Source organism: Globicephala melas, chromosome 3, assembly GCF_963455315.2.
Source record: "Globicephala melas chromosome 3, mGloMel1.2, whole genome shotgun sequence".
Classification (NCBI taxonomy): domain Eukaryota; kingdom Metazoa; phylum Chordata; class Mammalia; order Artiodactyla; family Delphinidae; genus Globicephala; species Globicephala melas.
The window spans coordinates 165725145-165748186 of NC_083316.1; the positions used below are offsets into that span (position 1 = coordinate 165725145).

At 47.1% G+C, this 23042-nt stretch overlaps 1 protein-coding gene across 2 annotated transcripts in view; it reads right to left on the reverse strand.

The window, feature by feature from the left end:
- The window catches only part of ARHGEF18 (Rho/Rac guanine nucleotide exchange factor 18), a 60065-nt gene that overhangs the window by 24987 nt on the left and 12036 nt on the right, over positions 1-23042 (reverse strand). The window contains exon 2 of one of the 2 annotated variants that reach the window (XM_060297252.1): positions 1137-1275. In XM_060297252.1, the coding sequence (XP_060153235.1) occupies positions 1137-1204 (68 nt within the window). In that variant the 5' untranslated portion in view covers positions 1205-1275. Of the gene's footprint in view, positions 1-1136; positions 1517-23042 lie in introns of those variants that run through there. The other variant, XM_030879482.2, reaches the window with a different exon arrangement.

The following is a 23042-nucleotide window of genomic DNA, read 5'->3' on the forward strand; positions in this document are numbered from 1 at the left end:
TTATCTATTTTATTTTTTAAAATAAATTTATTTATTTAATTTATTTATTTTTGGCTGCGTTGAGTCTGTTGCTGCGCGTGGGCTTTCACTAGTTGCGGCGAGCAGGCGCTACTCTTCGTTGCAGTGCTTGGGCTTCTCATTGTGGTGGCTTCTCTGTTGCGAAGCATGGGCTCTAGACATGAGGGCTTCAGTAGTTGTGGCACGCGGGCTCAGCAGTTGTGGCTCATGGGCTCTAGAGCGCAGGCTCAGTAGTTGTGGCGCATGGGCTCAGCTGCTCCACAGCATGACGGATCTTCCCGGACCAGGGCTCGAACCCATGTCCCCTGCACTGGCAGGCAAATTCTTAACCACTGTGCCACCAGGGAATCCCTATCTATTTTATACATAGTAGTTTGTGCCTCTTAATCCCCTGCCGCTATCTTGTCCCTCTCCCCTTCCCTCTCCCCACTGGCAACCACTAGTTTGTTCCCTATGTCTGCCATCAAAACTAACTTTAATCTAATGTTCAAGTACATTCTAAGGGCGCATTCATTATATGCTTCCTTTCCTGGCCACCGGAGCCCTCAGGAACCCCTGGAATTCTTTCTGGCCAGAGTAGGGTGGACACAGCCTCATTCCCACTTGAGATTGGAGGGAGAAGCCTTTCTAGAGGAAAAAGAAAATCAGCTCCTCTCCCCACCGACTCATCCAAGGATCACTGCAGTGACATTTTTTTTTTCTTTTTTACATGAGGTTTTCTACCTGAACGCTGCTGAATGCAATATTACAAGAACCACCTCAAAGTCCTAGGAAAACCAGATTAAGGCATGAATAACAGGACACAGACTTTGCGGCAACCTCAGTGGACTTCCAGCCTCGTCTGGAGGACACAGAGGAGCCCTGTCCAAGGGTCCTTCAAGAGCAGGAAGCAAACTGGCTCCAAATGGCCGAGGACCCCCAGAACACATCATTTTTGATAAAGGAAAAGGAGTGACTCTCCAAAGCAGGTGTTAACAGCAATCTCACCGCTTGGTGGGGCTCTCCCTAACCGCCCCCCCAGGGTCTCCTTCCGGAGAGGCTACCCTCGGGGTCCCTGAGGAATGCCACCCCTGCTCCCTCCCTTCGCCAGCCCCTGGCAGAGGGGCTACCCGACTCACCCAAGTCTCGTCCCCGTTCCCGCCGGGCTGGGTGCTGGCTGTGGACCCCCCTTCTGCGAGACCGTCATGCCGACATTCCTGGCCAGGCCCGGGCTGCCATCGGACAGGAGGGTGGCCCTCGGGTGCTCCTTCAGGGATGCTGCGACGGAGGCAAAGACAGAGTTGGTGCTGAGGAAGTGGGCAGGGTAGCGGAGGTGGCCCGTCCGGAGGCCCCTCTCTGACTGGGGCCGCAGCACGGACAGAATCTTGGAGGTCAGCAGCTCGTTATCCAGAAAGACGTTCTCGCTCCATTTCCTGGGAAAAGAGCTGTAGAACGAGAGCTCGGGGCGGCTGTGGAGCGAGCTGGCCCCGTCGCTGCTCTTGGAGTGTGCGTTCCCCATGGTCACGCTGGGGGCGCCGAGACCTGGCCGGGCTTTGCCGTTTTTATAGCCCCGGGGGTGATCCTTCTAGAAATGGAAAGCTGCTTCTCGTATTGTATTGGCTGAAGCCTCGGGTATGGACGGCAGGAAGTTGGTCCCCGCTGTGACCGTTTAGTGTGGAAATCGCACAGTATTTTCTCCTCAGGTAAAAAAGGAACAACACGACAACTCCTCCACCCCGTACCCCTCTGTCTTGGTAGGGGGTAAAAAGCAAAGGGCGGTTTACATCCACCGCAAAGAGTCTTAAGATCACGGATTGGGAGCTTGTGCCGACATCACACACATCTCAGATTGTAATTAATCTGAGACCGGCTGTCAGGATGATTCTGAGATGCAGAGACCATGGGGTCTCTGGTGTTTGGCCGCACGTGCCACTGTTCCTAATTGCTCTGATAGAATTTGACTCCCAAGGTTGATGAGAGGCCCTGATCCTATATTATAAGGTGATCGTAAACCAACCTAACACACGACAGGAGCCCCGAAGGGTTGTCTGCCCTCATCTGCTAGTTAAGAGTTGGGATATTACTGTTGATGCCAACTACCTCCAGTAGATCATATACTTGAATATGTTCTTCCCATATGTTATATGTTAATTCATTCGATCCTCTCAATAAATATCAAGGTATGCAATCTTATCTTCACCTTGATAAATAAGGACAGTGAGAATTAAGAAGATATGTACAATGTCCAGTGCCACTTATATTTGATAAATGAAAGCCCATGACATCACTCACAGGACTACCTGATTCAAATCTGCAATTTTTTTCATACTCGGTACTAGCAAGAATTCGTATGTTCTATTAAGGTCATAATCTACAGACAAGTATTGATCTATTATAATTATACTTGAAGTACATGACTGTACTGGATTTTGGACACATACAACCAAACACATACATACACACACATAACAAAAACAAAAACAAACAACAACAAAAACAGAAATCTAGCATCAGACTGGATATTGAATAGAAAGGATGTTGAACACAAGTAAGAGACAAAGAGTCAAATTATTTTAAAAAAATAATGTGATATTAGAATAAGTGTTTAAAGAATGTGAATGTAATTTTTACCTTTTTTAATTAAAAAATATGTATTGAAAAGAAAAAAAAAGAGTTGGAATGTTCAGATGTATTGTACCCACTGATCCTTCCCCATCGATGGAAAGATGCAGCTCTTTGAAAGCCAGGCTGTCATTAATGAAGCTGTTTTTTTTTTCCTCCTCCTATTTGACAAGTCGACCATTTAAGTCAAGCCTAGTTGTGACGGGCCGCTTGGCTAATCTATTTATTCTCAGGGTGAAAGCCACATTTGAAAGCTTTGCTCTAAGACAAACAGCAGCCTTAAAAAGAAATCTGGGGACTTCCCTGGTGGTCCAGTGGTTAAGACTCCACGCTCCCAATGTAGAGGACATGGGTTCCATCCCTGGTCAGGGAACTAAGATCCCGCATGCTGAGCAGCATGGCCAAAAAAAAAAAAAAAGAAATCTGTCCAGTGGCCTTCCTGACCCAGCTCCTGGGTCCCCAATGCACCCACCCACCAGTTTCTCTATGTCACACAAGGAAAGTAGTTGGGACTCTGGTTCTGAGCAGCACGGAGACTACGTGATGCCATTTGGTCAGTGACCTCAAACATCCTGACGTCATGATCATAAATAGCTAACAACGGCTATTATCATAGTAGACAAAGGTGACAAGGTTGTTCGCTCACATACCAACTCGTTTGCAATGGTGAAAATCATAAATCGAGGCCTCCACGGTCCAGGGCAGGCACTTCCTGGCATTTCTACGCCCAGTGAACTCCACCCAGGCAATTATGATCTGGATGTACAAATACGGGACAAATGCTAAAATGAAGACTTTGCCCGGCATCCTGGTGCGGCTGACAGATTGTTCCTGTGATCCGAGGTCCTGCCTGAAGTCGGATGGATTCTGCTTTAATCCAACAGCCCACGGGAGGAAAAGTCACCCTAAACACCCTCTCAGAACCACTGGTTCCAGAGACTTTTTAGAAAATGATCGGTAATGCTGAATCTACGATAAATGGAATTAGATCTTCCTTGGATGATTAAGACACTTTGAGGTTTTCATGTCTTGGGGGCCATGATTAGGGGCCCCAGGTACAACTGGACTCAAAAGGGTACAAGGGGTAGAATTCCAGCTAAAAGAATGATGAACTAAACGTATGATATAATTTACTTATTCTGATCACTGTCTGCCTCCCCAGTAGAATGGAGGACAGTGCCTCCCACGAAACAGGTGCCAAGAAAGCACTGTTTCACGGGATTTTATTTAGCCACAAAAAGGAACGAAATTCTGACACTTGCTACAACATGGACGAAACGTGAGGACATAGTGCTCAGTGAAATAAGTCAGACACAAAAACGACAAATACCCTCGGATTCCACTTCTAGGAGGTCCCAAAAGGAGTCAGGTTCATAGAGAGAAAAATTAGAATGGGGGGTTCCCAGGGGCTGAGGAAGGGGAATGGGGAGTTTTGCTTAACATGGACAGAGTATCAATTGGGGAAAATGAAGAGAGTTTTGAAGCTGGATGATGGTAGTGGTTGCCCAACACTGTGAATGTACTTAATGCCACTGGATTGTACTCTGGTTAAACTGGTCAGTTTTATGTTTATGTATATTTTACCGTTTTTTTTTTTTTTTTTCTGAATCAAAACCCCACATTTGTTTAGTTATTTATTTTTGGCTGTGTTGGGTCTTCATTCCTGTGCGAAGGCTTTCTCTAGTTGTGGCAAGCGGGGGCCGCTCTTCATTGTGGTGCACGGGCCTCTCACTATCGCGGCCTCTCTTGTTGCGGAGCACAGGCTCCAGACGCGCAGGCTCAGTAGTTGTGGCTCATGGGCCTAGTTGCCCCGCGGCATGTGGGATCCTCCCAGACCAGGGCTCGAACCCGTGTCCCCTGCATTAGCAGGCAGATTCTCAACCACTGCACCACCAGGGAAGCCCTACCACCGTTTTTTAAAAAAGAAATCATTGTTTATTTAGGGTGATGGAATAGTCCTGCCTCTTGACTGTGGTACTGGTTCCTCACATGTACACCTGGAAAACATTTCATAGATATATACACTCCCCTTTCCCTCACAAGAGTGCAGGTAACAACGAGCAAAACCCGAATAGGGTCTGTCCCTGAGCTGATAACATTGTATCAATGTCTTGGTTTTGCCACTGGACTATGGTTACATGAGATGTCAGGAGTGGGGGATGCCTGGTGGAGGGTACACAGGAAGTCTATTTTTACAACTTCTTGTAAGTCTTGAACTACTCCGGAATAAAACGTTACAGTCAATTCTTGTTATTCGTGGTAGGGACTGAATTAGCTAATACGGAACCACGGCTCCTATGGGAGCTTCTGGCTGCACTTTTGCCAACCATTCATCCCGTAACCTTGTTTTATGTGTGTTTCTATTGAAAAATGCGTTAGTTAACATATACTGCTGATTCATTAACATTGAACGTGTGTCTGAACGAAGCTGGCCTAACACAGATTTTCTCTGTAAGGTCCACTGTAGCCTTCTTGTGCTTAAGACCACTAGACAGCACTTCAGCGCTATGCTTGGGGGCCCCTTTGCCAAATCACCAACAAAAAGCTCCCCCCCCACCAAAAAAAAGGGCAAAACATGTGGCACCAAATACACTGCAAAAAGGACACGTGTTTGCAGTATGAGCTGAAGCAAGAATGCTGGGCACGGCCTGTTCAAACTCAGCTGGGAACGTGCGCCTTAGTGATTCACATTTTTCACCGCAAGTGTCTGCACGTGACTGTGAAAACACCCCACAAGTACTGATTGGAGGGTTACAAATACATTTTAGCCAGTAGGTGAATTTGCAGAGACAGAATCCTGCATCCATACAATGGAATAGTGCTCATCTAAAGAAGAAATGAGATGCTGAAACATGCTCCCATGTGGATGGACCCGGGAAATATCCTGCTGAGTGAAAGTGGTCAGGCACACAAGCCCATGCAGTGTAGGAGTCCATCTATAGGAAACAGGCAGAACAGGTAAATCCACAATGATGGAAAGTAGATCAATAGGTAGGTGCCTAGGACTTGGGGAGATTGGAGGGTGACAGCTAATGGGTATGGGGCTTCTCTTGGGGGTTCTAAGATTGATTGCAGAAAAAAAAAAGGGGGGGAATTCCCTGGCAGTCCAGTGGTTAGAATTCGGCGCTCTCACTGCTGAGGGCCTGGGTGCGACCCCTGGTTGGGGAACTAAGATCCCCCAAGCTGTGCAGCATGGCCAAAAATAAATAAAATAAAATAAAACAAAATAAAATAAATGGATTGCCGTGACTCTGAATACACTAAAAGCCACTGCACTGGACACTGAAATGGGTGCACTGTATGATATGTGAATTACATCTCAGTTAAAGCTGTTCAGCGGATAAACTCCTGTGAAGAAGGGCTACCTTTCTGCAGGAGAACAAGCCCAGTGATTTGTAGGTTTCACACCCAGTATGACTTAGTCATGCTGCCCCTGGCTCTGAGGCAGACAGGAATCTGTATTTATCCTGCCCTCGTGTTTTCCTAAACCAGACAGCCATGGTGGGGCAGACAGTGGGTGGTGGGTCGCTGGGATCTGGGCTGTGCTGTGTGCACAGCCATCGAACCCGATTCGGAGCTTAATTAGCACCGCCTGCCCACCGCTGAGAGGTACCATCGATCGGCATGCTCCTGGCCCGCTGCGGCAACCGGTCCACCACAGAGGGGACCCAGAGGAGAGCCAGGAATGACAATGAGAAGTGAACGGTGAAAATGGAAAAAGTTCTTGGCCCAGAGGAAAAAACACACCCGTTCTCAGCCACAAACAGACAGCAGCCTGTTCTCATGATTTTTTTTTTTTTAAACCTGTTTTGCCTCGGTTTCTTGAAGAGTGGTCTCTGTGAGCAAATCAGATGACTAAGCTGGTGTGACAGCTACGATGATCCCACTTTGGGATTTTACTTGGACAACAGACCCCACGCCACAAAGTTCAGGTTAATAGGGGCTAATTTCTAGCGTACTTAGGCTCCCGAGTGACCTGCAGTCTATAAATCCTCTGATACACAAGCACAACCCCATCAGCCCTTGGGGGAACGTAAGGACCCACGAGGGAAGTCCATGGACAAGACTTGATAGTTAAGAACCTGTTGAAAGTCATTTTTCAAGGAAACTCATTATGACGTATCAAGTGACCATCTTAATTGGGCTTAAACTGTCCTTTATAATCTAGAAGCATACTGGCTTCTAGAAACACCAACTTCCAAGCAAGAATTTTATATTCTAACCAACAAGGACCTACTGTATAGCACAGGGAACTATACTCAATATCTTATAATAACCAGTAATGAAAAAAAATCTGAAAAAGAACATATAGATATATATACGTATAACTGAATCACTTTGCTGTACACCTGAGACTAACACAACACTGTCAATCAACTGTACTTCAATTTTTAAAAAAAGAATTCTATATTCTAAATGGCAGATTCCTCCTGCTGCTCGATGGGAAAGTAACTGGAAACATCTTTGGGAGGCAGCTGGGCCCGGGCACAGAGGTTCCTGCGGTTTTCTGCAAAAGGCCACGCAGGGGACTTCCCTGGCAGTCCAGTGCTCCCAATGCAGGCGTCCTGGGTTCGATCCCTGGTTGGGGAACTAGATCCTGCGTGCCGCAACTAAAGATCCCGCATGCCACAACTAAGAAGTCCGCATGCCGCAACTAAGACCCGGAGCAGCCAGAATAAACAAACAAACAAATAAATAAATATTAAAAACAAAAAAACAAACGAAAAAACCACCAGCCGCCCGGCAGTTTCAAAGGCTTGGCTTCGAAACAGCTGCCCCTTTTCTCATATTTGGTGAGGTCCTAGGCCCCCCTCCCTGCCCCCATTCTTTGTGTCTTCGAAGACTTTTCTCTCAGGCTGCGAGTGCCACCTGTCTCTGGAGAGTTCTAGCAAGCACGGGCTGCGGGCGAGTGTTCGAGAGACAATTAAGAAAATCTGATACCAAATGAAGTTTTCAGTTCACAGTTCCCAGCTTGGCAGCCACCTGGGAATAGACTAAATCAATGCCAAGACAACTCATTGATTTCTCTGCCCTGCTTCAGTTGGATGTTACAAAAGCAAGACAGCATAAAAAAGAAAAAAAAGAAAAATACAGGAGGGGGAAAAAAAACACCCCAAACCCCAAACCTTAACCCCATGCCTCAGAGGACAAAGAGAGAGAAAAAAAAAAGAAAAAAAGAAAAAAAAAAAGGCATATTGGGGCTTAGAAGTGTGAGCCAGAAAGAATACTCTTTGTGAACCTGAAATTAAAAAAAATACACAAGCCCCCCACCCACTCCCAAATTACGTCAAACCCAGCAAACACCACTTAAAAAAGAATTGTGGGATCTTCCTGACTGTGTGTGCAGAAGACTTAAAAATCACAAAACAGTATAAAAGTAGAAATAACCTGTACTGCTACCACCCACAGTTAATTGCTTCTGGAATGAAGATTTATACGTTGAGAATTAACGTTTAATAATGAGTGATCTAGAGATCTGTGTTGAAAAATCCCTCATGTATAGCAAAAGGATAATATGGTAGCAAATATACATTTTTGGCGTAAATATCATGCAGGACATGTGGGTTATACCATCAAGCGATATGCTTGCAAATCACTATTCTACAAAATAGTTCGTATTATTCTATGGATAATTCCGGAAGTTAACGCAGAAAGAACCAATGGCCATGTCCGTGGGCATAAAAATGAACCTCAACCTAAACTTCATGCTTTTCACAAACAAGAATTCAAAATGGACCACAGATTTAAACAGAAAATGTAGAACTATAAGACTTTTCAGAGCTAACATAGGAGAAAATCTTCAGGAACTGGGGCTTGGATGGGTGAAAGAGTTCTTTGCTATGACACCAGAAGCCTGATCCACAAAAGAAAAATATATCTTTAAATTGACTTCGTCATAATGAAAAACATTTGCTTGTGGGAGATCTGTTAAAAGGATGAAAAGATAGGCTACAGAGTGGGAGGAAATATTTTGCAAACTGCCTATCTGACGAAAGACTAGCATTTAGAATGTATGACGTGCTCTCAAAATCCAACAGTAAAAATACAAATAACCCATTCAGAAAATGAGCATAAGAGATGAAGACTACATTTCACCGAATAAGATATACATACGGTAAAAAAGCACGTGAAATGATGTTCAACATCATTTAGCCATCAGAGAAATGCAAAACCACCGTGAGCCGTCACTACCAGAATGGCTAAAATAAAAAACGGTGATGATGCTAAATGCTGGTGAGGATGTGGAGAAACTGGATCACTCATACATTGCTGGTGGGAATGTAAAAGGGTGCAGCCGCTCTGGAAAACAGTTGGGTGGTTTGTAAAGAAAACTAAACAACTGCATTCTTGTGTATTTATCTCAGAGAAATGCAAAACTCAGGTCCAGACAAAAACCTTTGCATGACTGTTCGCAGCTGCTTTGAGGCCAAAACAGGAAACAACACAGATGTCCTTCACTGAGTAAATGGTCAGACAAACTGCGGTCCACCCATGCCACGGCATACTCCTTGGCAAGGAAAAGGAACTGTTGATAACACACAGCAACCTGGGTAGATCTCATGGGCGTTATACTGAGATAAAAGACAATCTCAAAAGGTCACCATATGATTCCATTTATGTAACATTCTTTTTTTTTTTTTGGCTGCACCGAGTGGCTTGCGGGATCTTAGTTCCCAGACCAGGGATCAAATCCAGGCCCCCAGCAAGGGAAGTGCGGAGTCCTAACCACTGGACCACCAGGGAATTCCCTATGTAGCATTCTTGAAATGACAAAATTATAGAGATAGAGAAAAGATTTGTGGTTGCTGGAGTTATCAGTGGAGGGGGAGGCGGGCGCATGAAGAGTGGGTGAGAATATAATGCAGAAGTTCAAGGGCGATCTGTGGTGATGGAACAGTCCTGGATCTTGAGGGAAGTGGTGGCTGTGGGAATCTACACATGTAATAAAATGGCATTGGACCAGACTCACATATTGTCCAGATGACAATTTCCTCGTTTTGACATCCTATTATATTGTAGTTACAAAGAAGTAACCAGTGGGGGAAACTGCACAAGGGGTACACGTGACCTCTCTGTACCACCTTTGCAATTTCCTGTGAATTTGTAATGATTTCAAAAGAAAAAGTGTGAAACAAACAAAAGTATCACCACCAACAAAAAAAAAGAAAGAACACTCATGCCCAAAGTCGTAAACAGCTCCGGCTGCCATAATAAAATAACAGATCGGGTGGCTTAAACAATAGAAATTTATGTCTTACAGTCCTGGAGGCTGGGAAGTCCAAGACTAAGGTGCCAGTAGATTCGGCCTTTGCTGAGGGCTTGCTCCCTGGCTTCAGATGGCCACCTTCTTGCTGGCTCCTTACATGGTAGAGAGAGTGTGAACAAGCTATCTAGGGTTTTTTCTTATAAGGGCACTAATCCCATCATGGGGGCCCCACCCTCATGACCTCATCTACTCCAATCACCTTGCAAAGGCCCCATCTCCTATTACCATCACACTGGGGGGTTAGGGATGCAACATGGGAATTTGGGGGAACACAATTCAGACCAGAACACAGTGAATAAAGCCGTGTTTCCTGCGAACTCATTTAATTCCAGAGCTTCTCTTATCACTCACTGGACACCTCAGCAGAAAGAACAAGCAGACTTCCTCTTTCTTCCCTCCCTTCATCTCTTAGAGGGAAGGCCAAAGGGCACAGCCTCTTAAGAAGAATTCCTGCAGAAGGTGATGGACACTCAACTGAGACCTCAGAGAGCAGTTCTGATGGTCAAGGAGGAGGGTCTGGGAATAGTGCTTTATAAGAAAGCAGGCTTGGAGACATTCAGAGAGGGTTACAATGAAAACGAGACATGCCCGAGGACCTCATGGCGAGTCACCATAATTTGGGAGAAGAGACTGTGAGAGTATAAAAAGTAATGAGAGGGACTTCCCTGGTGATCCAGCGGTGAGGACTCGGTGCTTCCACCGCAGGGGGCATGGGTTTGATGCCTGGTTGGGGAACTAAGATCCCACAAGCTTTGCAGTGTGGCCAAAAAAAGAGCCACCCAACAGGATGTGGGGCTGCTCCACTAAGAGTGGCCAAACGCAAGACTTTGTCCTGGCTGGAAACCTGGGGACTTCATGCAGAAGCCTCTGCCAGGGGCCACCACGTAAAAGAGAAATGCACAAAGGTGTGGATGGTAAGAAATTATACCTGGCTGAGAGAGCTGCCAGATGGCCCTAGGCCAGCCATCCCTGCCTGTCCCTGACCTCATGGGAAAATCTGCCCTTATTGAGTAAATCCCCAACATCACCACAAGGCATAGAAAAAATTCACTTTGGGGACTTCCCTGGTGGCGCAGTGGTTAAGAATCTGCCTGCCAATGCAAGGGACATGGATTCAAGTCCTGGTCTGGGAAGTTCCCACATGCCGTGCAGCAACTAAGCCCATGCACCATAACTACTGAGCCTGTGCTCTAGAGCCCGCGAGCCACAACTACTGAGCCCGCGAGCCACAACTATTGCGCCCACGTGCCACAACTACTGAAGTCCGCACACCTAGAGCCTGTGCACCGCAACGAGAAGCCACCATAATGAGAAGCCTGTGCCCTGCAACGAAGAGTAGCCCCTGCTCGCCGCAACTAGAGAAAGCCCGCATGCAGCAACGAAGACCCAACGCAGCCAAAAATAAATTAAAAAAAAAAAAAATTTAAAAAAAAAGAAAAATTTACTTTGTTATTAGCATGAATGCTAAATACAGTCAGCCCTCGGTATCCGGAGGGGATTGGTTCCAGGGCCTCTAAGGATGCCAAAATCCCAAATCCCAGGATGTTCGAGTCCCTCACATGAAATGGCAAAGTATCAATACAGCTGACCCTTGAACAACACGGGTTTGAACTGTGCAGGGCCACTTATAGCGGATTTTTTTCCCCCACTACATATGCGCTATAGTTCTATACAATCCGTGGTTGGCTGAATCTGAGGATGTGGAGCCACAGATATAAAGGGCCAGCTATAAAGTTATACTCAGATTTTCGACTGCACAGAGGGTCAGCGCCCCTACCCCCCCACCCCCGCACTGTTCAGGGGTCAGCTGAATCTGCATAGAGCCTATGCACACCCTCAGGTACACTTTAAATCATCTCAAGGTTACTTATCACACCTAATACAATGTAAATGCTAGGTAAATAGTTGGCTGTGAGCGCAGCAAATTCAAGTTTTGCTTTCTGGAAGTTTTTGGAGTATTTTTGATCCTTGGTTGGCTGAATCAAGGATGTGGAACCTGTGGATATGGGGGGGTGCAACTGTACCTTGTCTGCTTAGCTAAGAAACTGTGCCCAACTCACTGTCTGCCTGTGTCTAGAGAAAAGGGAACTGCGTGATCTTTTATGCGTGTGTATCTTGCTGAAAATTAATCTGAGTAAAAGATTTTTGGAAAGCTCAGGTCTGAAATGACATTTCGCTGGGTACACCTGACATTTGTGAATGTTACGTTACTGAACGGGGCCTGCAACTTAGGAAGCATATGTACCTTAAAATTAAAACAGAAACAAACAATAACAAAAATGAATGGCCAAGGAGCTTCCTCTCTCTGAAATGGGTTGGTTGGCAGATAACCTGGAGGTTCATCAGCTGAATGGCATTTTCCTTTTCTCCAATGACATCAATGAATATGTTGGTACCAAAATGCAGTACTGTTTTATAATGAGTAGATGCCTGCCTATTGTGATTATAGATAATTCCTCCTTTGTTTGGTTTTGTGTTAAGAGTTTACTTTTGAGAAGAAGAAGAAAAGAGGGGTTTATTTCAAAGACCTGATATCTGAGATTAAAGGGGGAAGGGGGGGTCTTAAAAATTTGGAAAATGAACCCAGACAAAACTATAATTCAAAAAGATACATGCACCCCAATGTTCGTAGCAGCACTGTTCACAATAGCCAAGACATGGAAGCAACCAGTATGTCCACTGACAGAGGAATGGATAAAGAAGATGTGGTACATATACACAATAGAATATTACTCAGCCATAAAAAAAGAATGACATAATGCCATTTGCAGCAACATGGATGGACCTAGAGATTATCATACTAAGCGAAGTAAGTCAGACAGAGAAAGACAAATACCATATGATATCACTTACAGGTGGAATCTAAAATACGACACAAATGAACATACCTACAAAACAAAAACAGACTCACAGACATAGAGAACAGACTGGGGGGTGGGGGTGGGGGAGGGATGGATTGGGAGTTTGGGATTAGCAGATGCAAACTAGTATATACAGGATGGATAAACAACAAGGTCCTACTGTGCAGCACAGGGAACTATATTCAATACCCTAATAAACCATAATGGAAAAGAATATAAAAAGAAGGGTTTCCCTGGTGGCGCAGTGGTTGAGAGTCCGCCTGCTGATGCAGGGGACACGGGTTTGTGCCCCGGTCCGGGAAGATCCCACATGCTGCGGAGCAGCTGGGCCCGTGAGCCATGGCTGCTGAGCCTGCGCGTCTGGAGCCTGTGCTCCGCAATGGGAGAGGCCACAACAGTGAGAGGCCTGCGTACCGCAAAAAAAAAAAAAAAAAAAAAATATATATATATATATATATATATATATAACTGAGTCACTTTGCTGTACAGCAAAAATTAACACAACGTTGTAAATCAACTACACTTCAATAAAATAAAAAATTTGGAACATGATTTGATGAAGAATCATGAGGAGTAAGGAAAGCGGGCAGGATGTGAAGGAGGAGGATGAGGGGCTGCCATGGAAGACCACCAAGTTCAGATTTTCAAAGGCTGGTTATTAGAATTGGACGATGCTTAACTGCAAAGGATGACAACATCAGGGAAGTAGCTCAAAAGTGAAATCCGCTAAGCGCAATGTGGGCTCCTGGGCTGGACCTTGGCACAGAAAACCTGGTGAAACCTGAATAAAGTACAGAGTTTAGTCAACAGTAATGTGAACATCAGGGGGAACTACGTGGCGGGGGTGGGGGTATAAGGAAACTCCGTACTCTCTTTGCAAGTTTTTCATAAACTGAAAACTATTCTCAAATGAAAGTTTCCTTTTTTAAAAAAAAAGTTAAGTTCGGGAGGAACTGAGCCTTGTTAAAAACAAAAGAATAACATTTGGAAAGGTATGTGTGTGCGGGTGCTCCGAGTTATGTTTCAAAAGGGCAGGAATGGGCCAGGCCCCTCTTGGGACAGAGGGAGGGAAGTGACAAATAATCGAAAATATTTAGGGACACCCATGTTCACAGCAGCATTATTCACAATAATGCTGAGGTGGAAGCAACCCAAGTGTCCTTCAATGGATGAATGGATAAACAAAATGTGGTCCTTTCGTAACACTGGAATATTATTCAGCCCTAAAAAGGAAGGAGATTCTGACACCTGCTACAACATGGATGAACCTTGAGGACATTATCCTCAGTGAAGTAAGTCAGACACAAAAGCACAAATACTGTGTGATTCCACTCATGTGAGGTCCCTAAATGAGTCACAGCCACAGAGACAGGAAGTAGATGGTGAGTGTCAGGGGCTGAGGGTGGGGTATGAGGAGTCAGTGTTTCATGGGGACAGAGTTTCCGTTTGGGAAGGTGAGAAAGTTCTGGAGATGATGGTGGGGATGCTTGCACAACAATGTGAATGTGCTTAATGCCACCGGGCTGTGCACTTACGATGGTTAAGATGATAAAGCTTTTGCACAGCAAAGGAAACCATAAAGAAAACGAAAAGACAGCCTACGAAGTGCGAGAAAATATTTGCAAATGATGTGACTGATAAGGGCTTAATTTCCAAAATATACAAACAGCTCACACAATTCAATAACAAAAACCCCAAAAAAACCCAATCAAAAAATGGGCAGAAGACCAAAATAAACATTTCTCCAAAGACATACAGATGGTCAACAGGCACATGGAAAGATGCTCAACGTTGCTCATTATTAGCGAAATGTAAATCAAAACTACAATGGGGTACCACCTCACACAGTTCAGAATAGTCATCATTAAAAAGTCTACAAATAATAAATGCTGGAGAGGGTGTACAGAAAAGGGAACCTTCTTACACTGTTGGTGGGAATGTAAATTGGTGCAGCCACTATGGAAAACAGTGTGGAGGTTCCTCAAAAAACTAAAAACAGAGTTGTCATGTGATCCAACAGTTACAGTCCTGGGCATATACACAGACAAAACTATAATTTGAAAATATACATGCGCCCCTAGGTCGACAGCAGCACTATTCACAATAGCCAAGACATGGAAACAACCTAAATGTCCATCGACAGATGAATGGATAAAGAAGATGTGGTATACATATACAGTGGACTATTTCTCAGTCATTTAAAAATAATGAAATAATGCCATTTGCAGCAACATGGATGGACCTAGAGATTATCATACTAAGCGAAGTAAGTCAGACAGAGAAACACAAACACCATGTGATATCACTTACATGTGGAATCTAAAATACGACACAAATGACTCCCCCCTCCCCCCCATTTTTTTGGGCCACACCGCGTGGCTTGTGGGATCTCAGTTCAGGGATTGAACCCGGGCCACAGCAATGAAAGCCTGGAATCCTAGCCACTAGGCCACCAGGGAACTCCCTAAAACGAGACTGCTTAACCGTGGTTTCCTTCTGTCTCCTCTGCTGGTGAGATGGCACTTGGACCAAGAAGGATCAGAGAAAGCACGTTGAGGATGGCGTCGAAGCTCAGTGCAGGACGAGGGACGTGTAGCTGACCTCAACTCCTCAGTACCTGGCACACGGCTGTCCAGGGACACAGATGGCGCCAACTAAAGTCGCCAGATCGGACAACGTTTGCGTCACGGAGACAGTTGGCTGAGCCTGTGTGGAGTGCCTTTGGGGAGCTGGGGAGCGCAGAGTGACAGAAAACAACAGAAGGGCAAAGCGATCCTGATTGGAAAGGAGGAAGGAAGTTAATCGTACAAACTCGATGTTAATCTCTGGCAAAAATGGCTCATGGGCTGTGGGGATGGGAAATAGGCCGTGAATCCTGGGTTTCCCGTTTCCTGGAACAAATCAAGACTAAACTCTGAGAGGTGTGCTTTGCAGCCCTACAGGAGAGTAGACAGAGTGAAGGTGTTTATAGCCACTACAGCAAATGGGTCGCTAATCCTCGTGGCTCTGTGCACAGTGGGGAGACAGAGTGGATACGGGCCCCTGGGGTATCAGCTAGGTGCTGGCTGAATCCCTCATGACATCCTTGTAAATTCCAGGGGGTATTAAGAACTGAGGAGTGCAGGTTGGGCGACTTTAAAATTTACTGGGCATCCACACTCAAGCTTGTTACGTAGAAAGAGGGTCTCTAGTGGAATGCCAAAGGGCTCTGTCCTTGGTCTTGCCTGAGATGAGACCATAGGAGGCTCGCTTATCAAATTCACAGATGACATGGAGCAGAGAAGCTGCCCCAGATTTTGTTTGGAAATAAAGACAGAGAGATGAATTAACACAAAGCTTTTTTTGGGGGGGGGCCGCCCCACGTGGCATGCGGGATCCCTGACCGCTGATGGAACCTGGGCCTCCTGCGGTGGAAGTGCTGAGTCCTGACCACTGGACTGCCGGGGAGTTCCCAAACACAAAACCATCTTGATAAGCTACTATGGAGGAAATATCAAGAGATTCAGCCAAGATGGGGGGCATGGGAGGTTCCCACCTGTAGCAGCAGCACAGGTGAGAAAACCAAAGGGGTTTTCGGTGCCTGAAGGCAGGCTCAATAAACCAACAGTGTGCTGCACACAGGGCTGGGCCATCTTAGGTCACAGCAGTATCAGTGCGATAACCAGAGCTAGGAGGGCCAAACTGCTGGCCGGCCAAGCCTGCCCTGGAGTTTATCTAGGGCCTGGGCCAAGTTCAGTGAGTTCATTGGCTGGAAGCGGCACCTAGAAAGCGGTGTTCTAATAAGTACCATGGAGGGTCGGATGTAGGCGGACTGAGGCCCCCATGAGGGCCAACTCGGGCTGAGTGGGGTATGCCCTGGAGAGTTTACAGAACTACCCAGGGGTCCCAGCCGTGACTTGAGAGGAAGGGGCCGAAGGATGGGGGTGATGCTTGGAGGAAAGGAAGTCCAGGATGGTGGTCCCCGTGAACGGCTGGCTCATGGGCGGGCGTGGAAGTGGGCTCTCCTTGGGGGGGTCCCCTATGTAACAGGTGACGTTAACGCAGACGAGGGATTTCTAGTTTTCCATAATAATTAAATAGCAACCGCCTGGGATTTCACAAACCAGACAGAACCACTGCTCCTGTTTTAGCACATTCCTTTCCATTCTTATTTCCGTTCATTTCAGTGAGGTCACACGGTGGCCAACCATCAACCATTTCTGACCTACAAAAATGACCATTTCGCACGGTTTGACCTAATACATGGGTGAGCTCCTGCCCAAACTTAATTTTACATCCTGCCTTTCTGCTTAAGATGTGTCATAAACATTCTGCCAGCCTGTCAAATATATTGTGTAAAGCTTTTACAGCAGCTTTCTTAAGGAAACCTTTTGCAATGGCTGTAAAATCACTTATTAAACACGACCATTCCTCTAATGTCGTGTTCTTGGGGTATTTCCAGCGTTTCCCGTGGTTGTAAATTAAACTGTGATGGACATCTGCGTGACATACTTCATCAGCAATGGATACTCTCCTGGGATAAATTCTTAGCAGCTGGGTCCCCCACCCCTTGTTTCCACAGTCCATCTTCCCCCACCATAGCCCAGACTGTCTGGAAGCTTCCTGAGAGCAGGCCACTGTCTGGTCGACCACTCTATCCCCAGCTGCTGGGGAGCTTAGTGGGTCGCGCTCTGCAAGCAGGGTCGAGGGTCTGGATTCTCAGATACTTTAGATCCACTCAAAAGAGCTCTTCTGGCGGCAGGGGGAAGGGATAAATTGGGAGATTGGGATTGACATAGACACACTACTATATATAAAATAGATAACTAATAAGGACCTACTGTAGAGCACAGGGAACTCTACTCAGTACTCTGTAATGACCCATGTGGGAAAACAATCTAAAAAAGAGTGGATATAGGTATATGTATAACTGATTCACTTTGCTGTAGAGCAGAAACTAACACAATGTTGTAAATCAACTATACTCCAAAAAATAATTTAAAAAAAAAAAAAAGAGCTCTGCTGAGCACTGTGGTGAGCTGGGAGCACATGGCCTCCCCCCACCAGGGAACTTGGACTTGACACACTTCCCAGGAGAGGTGGCTTTCCCTCCGCCCACACTCATTCTCTCCCTGCATTGTCCCTGGGGCTCCCCCCCCCCCCCCGCCCCGTGCTCTCCGGGAGCCTCCTCCCCTCTGTGCAGGGCCCTCCCTCTGTGCCAGCGGGACAAGTCCTGGCCGTTGAGCCAAGGCTGTGACCTCCTTGGCTGACTGCCCATCCAGACTTGCCACCCCGGTCCCTCCCCACCTGCTGCCTGTGCAGCTTCCCACACACCTGATCAGCGTCCCCATGGATGGCTTCGGTATAAAGTCCTAACTCCCTGGCCTGCTTGTGCCGGACTCTCCAGGGTTCAGGTCCCTCCCAGGCCTCACCTCTTGCCACCAATTGCACCCTGTACCCCAACTGTGCTGTCATGCAGCACTGGGGAGCCCTGGAGGCCCTGGCCCAGGTGCCCCTTTGCTCGGCCAGCTTTGGGGCCAGGTCAGAGTCCCTCTGGGTTGCCCTGCCCTGCTCCCCACCCCCGTGGTCTAGGCCTTGCAGTGCGCTTCCGTTACCTGCCCCCCACCCCCCCCACACACACTGCTTTCATCTCATTGCCTCAGGCCCCACCAAACCTTGACCTCGTCAGGGTGAGGGTCGGGTGTCACTCATCTCTGAGTGACATCACCGGCCATCTCTATGCGCATGGCACAGGTACACAGGAAGACCTGGTCCCTGCCAGGAAGGTCAAGGGCAGACACCCAAGGGTGAGGCCTGCAGGGGTCGGGTGCGAGCCCGTCCTTGGCTATTTCACTTTAAAGACAACTTGTCACCTTTCCACTTAAGAAACAAAAAAATCTCCACGGAACAGACTGGGCTCTGCTGGAAGGTGGGGGAACGAAATGAGGGTCTGTCAACCCTCACGGCTCCTCTCTTGATGAACTCCCTGCCCACCGCGCCCCCCACCCCAGGTGCACTTTCTCACCCCCAGACCTGTCGTTTACTGAGCCAGCATCACCCCGACAGGACCTGTCCCGTCCTGTGTGCCCTGAAAGTTGACCTCCCCCTGCTCAAGCCCACTGTTCTCCTGGGGTTTCCGTGGCCCTCTTGCTACCCTGGCTGACTTCATGAGGACAGCTCTCCTCCTCTGCATGGTGCCCAGAGACACTCCCACCCTTGGGAACTGGGCACACACAACTGCCCTTGGCCCCAGAGGGTGGGCTTTCCTAGCAGAGTTTATTTATTTTTATTTTTATCTATTTATTTATTTAGGCCACACTGTGTGGCTTGTGGGATCTTAGTTCCCGACCAGGGATCGACCCCGGGCCTTCGGCAGTGAAAGCTCAGAGTCCTAACCACTGGACCGCCAGGGAATTCCCTCCTGGCAGGTTTTAAAGTTCTGTGTCTGCAAGCAGGCCAGACGGAACCCCACTACCCAACTGGAAGCGGGGTGATGGGCCAGGTGGCCTCTAGCTTGTCAGGGGAAAGATGAGGGCGGGGCCATGAGTGGTCTCATCTCTAACCGCCCAGATCAGCACCTGGTCTCCCTCGGGCTCCCCCAGCCCCAGAATCCTGAGAGACGCAAAAGGCTCTTCCGAACCTTTCCACACTGCGAGGTGACCTCTGATTAAACAGTTCTGACGGCACACTAAGGAAAAACTCAGATGCGTGGGGAGAAACCACACTCCTCCATGAAAACCGTTCGAAGCTGCTTTTTCTTCCGGAACATCTAAGAGTCAGGGACACTTCGCGGCACAAAATATACGCTAACTGGAACTATTCATGTGAGACCTTTATCCCGGCAGAAATGGGCCAATCCGTCCCCATGATACCTCAAGCAGTCTAGCATAATTTCGGTGACAAGATGTGTAGAAAAATATTACTCTGATTTTGCATAAGGGAAAAAATGAGGTTGGCATGGGACAGTCAGGCAGAGAGCTAATTTTAGTGCCCAAATCACTAGATGTCAATTAAGTAGCTGGTGTACTGCCTAGGAGTGAATTCTTAGTGAGTGTTCTTTTTTTAAAAATAAATTTATTTATTTATTTATTCATTATTTATTTTTGGCTGCATTGGGTCTTCGCTGCTGCGTGCGGCTTTCTCTAGCTGCGGTGAGCAGGGGCCACTCCTCACTGCAGTGCATGGGCCTCTCACTGCGGTGGCCTCTCCCGCTGCAGAGCTTGGGCTCCAGCCGCACGGGCCTCAGTAGCTATGGCCTGAGGGCTGTAGCGCGCAGGCTCAGTAGTGGCGCACGGGCTCAGTTGCTCCGTGGCATGTGGGATCTTCCCGGACCAGGGGTCGAACCCATGTCCCCCACACTGGCAGGCGGACTCCCAACCACTGCGCCACCAGGGAAGCCCTTAGCGAGCGTTCTTAATAAACCTTAACCTCAAAGGTTTTTTTTGGGGGGGGGGGCGGGTGGGCACTGGCTTAATTAGTCCATCGATAAATAAGGCACAACTCTGATTAATATCTAATGCCAAGATGGTGTTTTTTTAAATTATTCTTCTTTAATAAAGGTAAGAACTAACTGAGGTAAACTGCTAGTGGTGAGTCATCTGAGGGGCAAAAAAAAAAAGAACAAAGCGGAACATTCTTGGGCATAAATCCAGCCAGCTGCATGTTATGGTCCTGAAGAACAAATGTGGTACAAACTCTTCACCTGCAAAGATTCCTGGCTGATAAGAAACGGCCCTTATGAAACACTGGTAAGGGCTCATGAAAAAATGTCACCTATGTCACTGTTACCTGAATTTGATCCCTCAATTATTAGTACAGGAGTGAACTTAAAAATTTTTTTAAAGGAAAAATTAAAAGAAAAGGAAAATTGGCCAATATTCTTGCCATCATTTACAAATGTCACTGTGCCCCGATCTTTATTTGCCTGGGTGTATACGATGACAGCTGTCATCACGGTGAATATACCAACGTTCCACGTTTTGCATGCTGCTATGGTCTTTTTAAGTATTGCTTTAATCATTTCCCTGTTGTCAGATGTACGCATTCCAATCACACACACACACACACACACACACACACACGTCTCAAAGGGACAGAATTGCGGAGGCAAAGGTTAGAAATGCTTTATGATTTTAGATATGCATCACCAAACTGCTTTTTCAAATGACTGTACCGACAAGGACAACCCTGCAGGAAAACAGGGGTAAAGAAAGAAAATCCTGGGAGGTGATACAACAAAATGAAAATTAACTGTAGCTGCAAGGGATTTTGGGTGTTTTCCCCCATTTTTCTATTTTCCAAATTTTCTGCAATGGTCATATGACATTTATAATTAAAACAAAAAAAGTTAACGCTAGGAAGCTGGGTGCAGGGTATATGGGAACTCTCTGCACCATCTTTTTTCTTTTCGGCTGTGCCATGTGGCTTACAGGATCCTAGTTCCCTGACCAGGGATCGAACCTGGGTCCCAGCAGTGAAAGCATCAAGTCCCAACCACTGGACTGCCAGGGAATACCTGCATGATCTTTTTTTTTTAACCCTTCGTAAATCTAAAATTATTTCAAAGGATTCAGCAGTTGGATGGCCGGAGGTTTCTTTAAATTTCTGATTAAGTGGAAATTAGAGAGCAGAGTCTCTACCATAGGTCTGGTTTCAAGAAACATGACAAATTTCCATCGGTGGAAAGGCTGTTGGATCTACACCAAAAGACAGGCAAATAAAAGTACATTTATCCACTTTAAGCTAACTACTGAAGGCATATGGCTTTTAGAAATAAATGCTGGCCTTTCGTGATGAGTTGATCATCTCTGAGTGCTCACAGGCTGGAGGTGAGGCCTTGGGTTGGGCTCGGTCCTCCCACGGGCAGCCACCCATCGTGCAGTGTGTGGAGTTCAGAAAACCCGTACTGACAAGGTAAGGACCACCAGGGCAGGCTCTGCCCCAGATCCCCCGTGTGACTCATTCATGTCCCACACCTGTACACCCCAGCTGGCTGGTCCAGAGCATGGGGAAAAGCTGGGGTGGCTCCTTGAAATGAGGAGTCCTGAGTGAAAAGGGGCTTGGAGGAGCAAGGGTCGGGAGAGTAAGACTCGGAGACAGATGCCTGTCCTGCAGCAGGCATGGCAGGGCCTCCAATTCAGGGCAAGGGTGTGCTCCCGAGACAGGCTGGGGATGAGGAGTTCCCTGTACAGTGGCTGGGGATCCCAGGCTGCAGATGCCCCTGGGGTGCAGGGGACAAACGTGGTTGGAGAGAAGACACACCTGCAGGGCAGAAGTGAAGGGGAAGGTCAAGGAGGCCCAATCTGGGAGGTTTCTGCACCCACTCGTGCACTGGTTACGTCTATAAAGTTGTTGCGAACACTGAGTTAGTGGTTACCGAGCCGCTGCTTCTAGGGCAAATCTGGGGTTAGATTCCAAGAGCCTCTGGTCATATTTTCATCAAGCCATTAATACAGAACCTCGTGTGATGTGTGTTTCTGTTGAAAGGCGACTTACTGAATATATATCTCTGACTCATTAACACTGAACTCGTGGCCAACAGCTCTGTAACTCACAGAGCTCGTGGAACACACGTGTTTTCCCCAAGAGGGAGCGTAGCGGCCTCCCTGGGCTTAGGACACTAGACAGTGCTTCAGCCCTAGGCTTGGGGGCCATTTTCAAAACAGCGCAATTGCCAACAGAAGGCACAAGAATGCAGAAAATGTGGCACTAAATACACCACAAAAAGGATGCTTGTTTACAGAACAAGCTGAGACGGCAGAAGGCGGGAAGGGGAAGGCGGGAAGGCCGAGTGTGCAGTTCAACCTCAGCCCGGAGCGCTGTTGAATGGCGGAGGAAGCTCTGTGAGCACTGACTTGGGGGGATTACAGAGAAACTTTAGCCAGTAGGCGAGTTCGTGAATACAGAATCCACAAATAATGAGGAGGGCACTGCATTCTCATGTTTTACTTAGGAAACTCCACGCAGGTGGGGATCTCTGTGTTGTCGGTTATAGGCACAGGGCCTGGTGCAGGGTGGATGCCCAATAAATATTTGTTCGAGGGAGGGAGAGAGAGAGGCAGGCAAGTAAGGGAGATGCCTGGTCTGTGGTTTAGAAGAGGAGAAACGAGGAGAAACAAAGTGGGGTGGAGGGGCAGTCGGGGAGGGTATGCCTTGTGCGCAACGGTTCTGTGGTGGGCCTTAGGGGGCCCCTGGGGGTTATACTTTATCCTTGAAACTGAAGCTACAGAAAGGTTTATGCATGAGGTTATTAGTTCAGATTTGCCTCTGAAAGTAGCGGATGCAAGCGGGCAGCAGACTGGAAGGGGCCGAGGGTG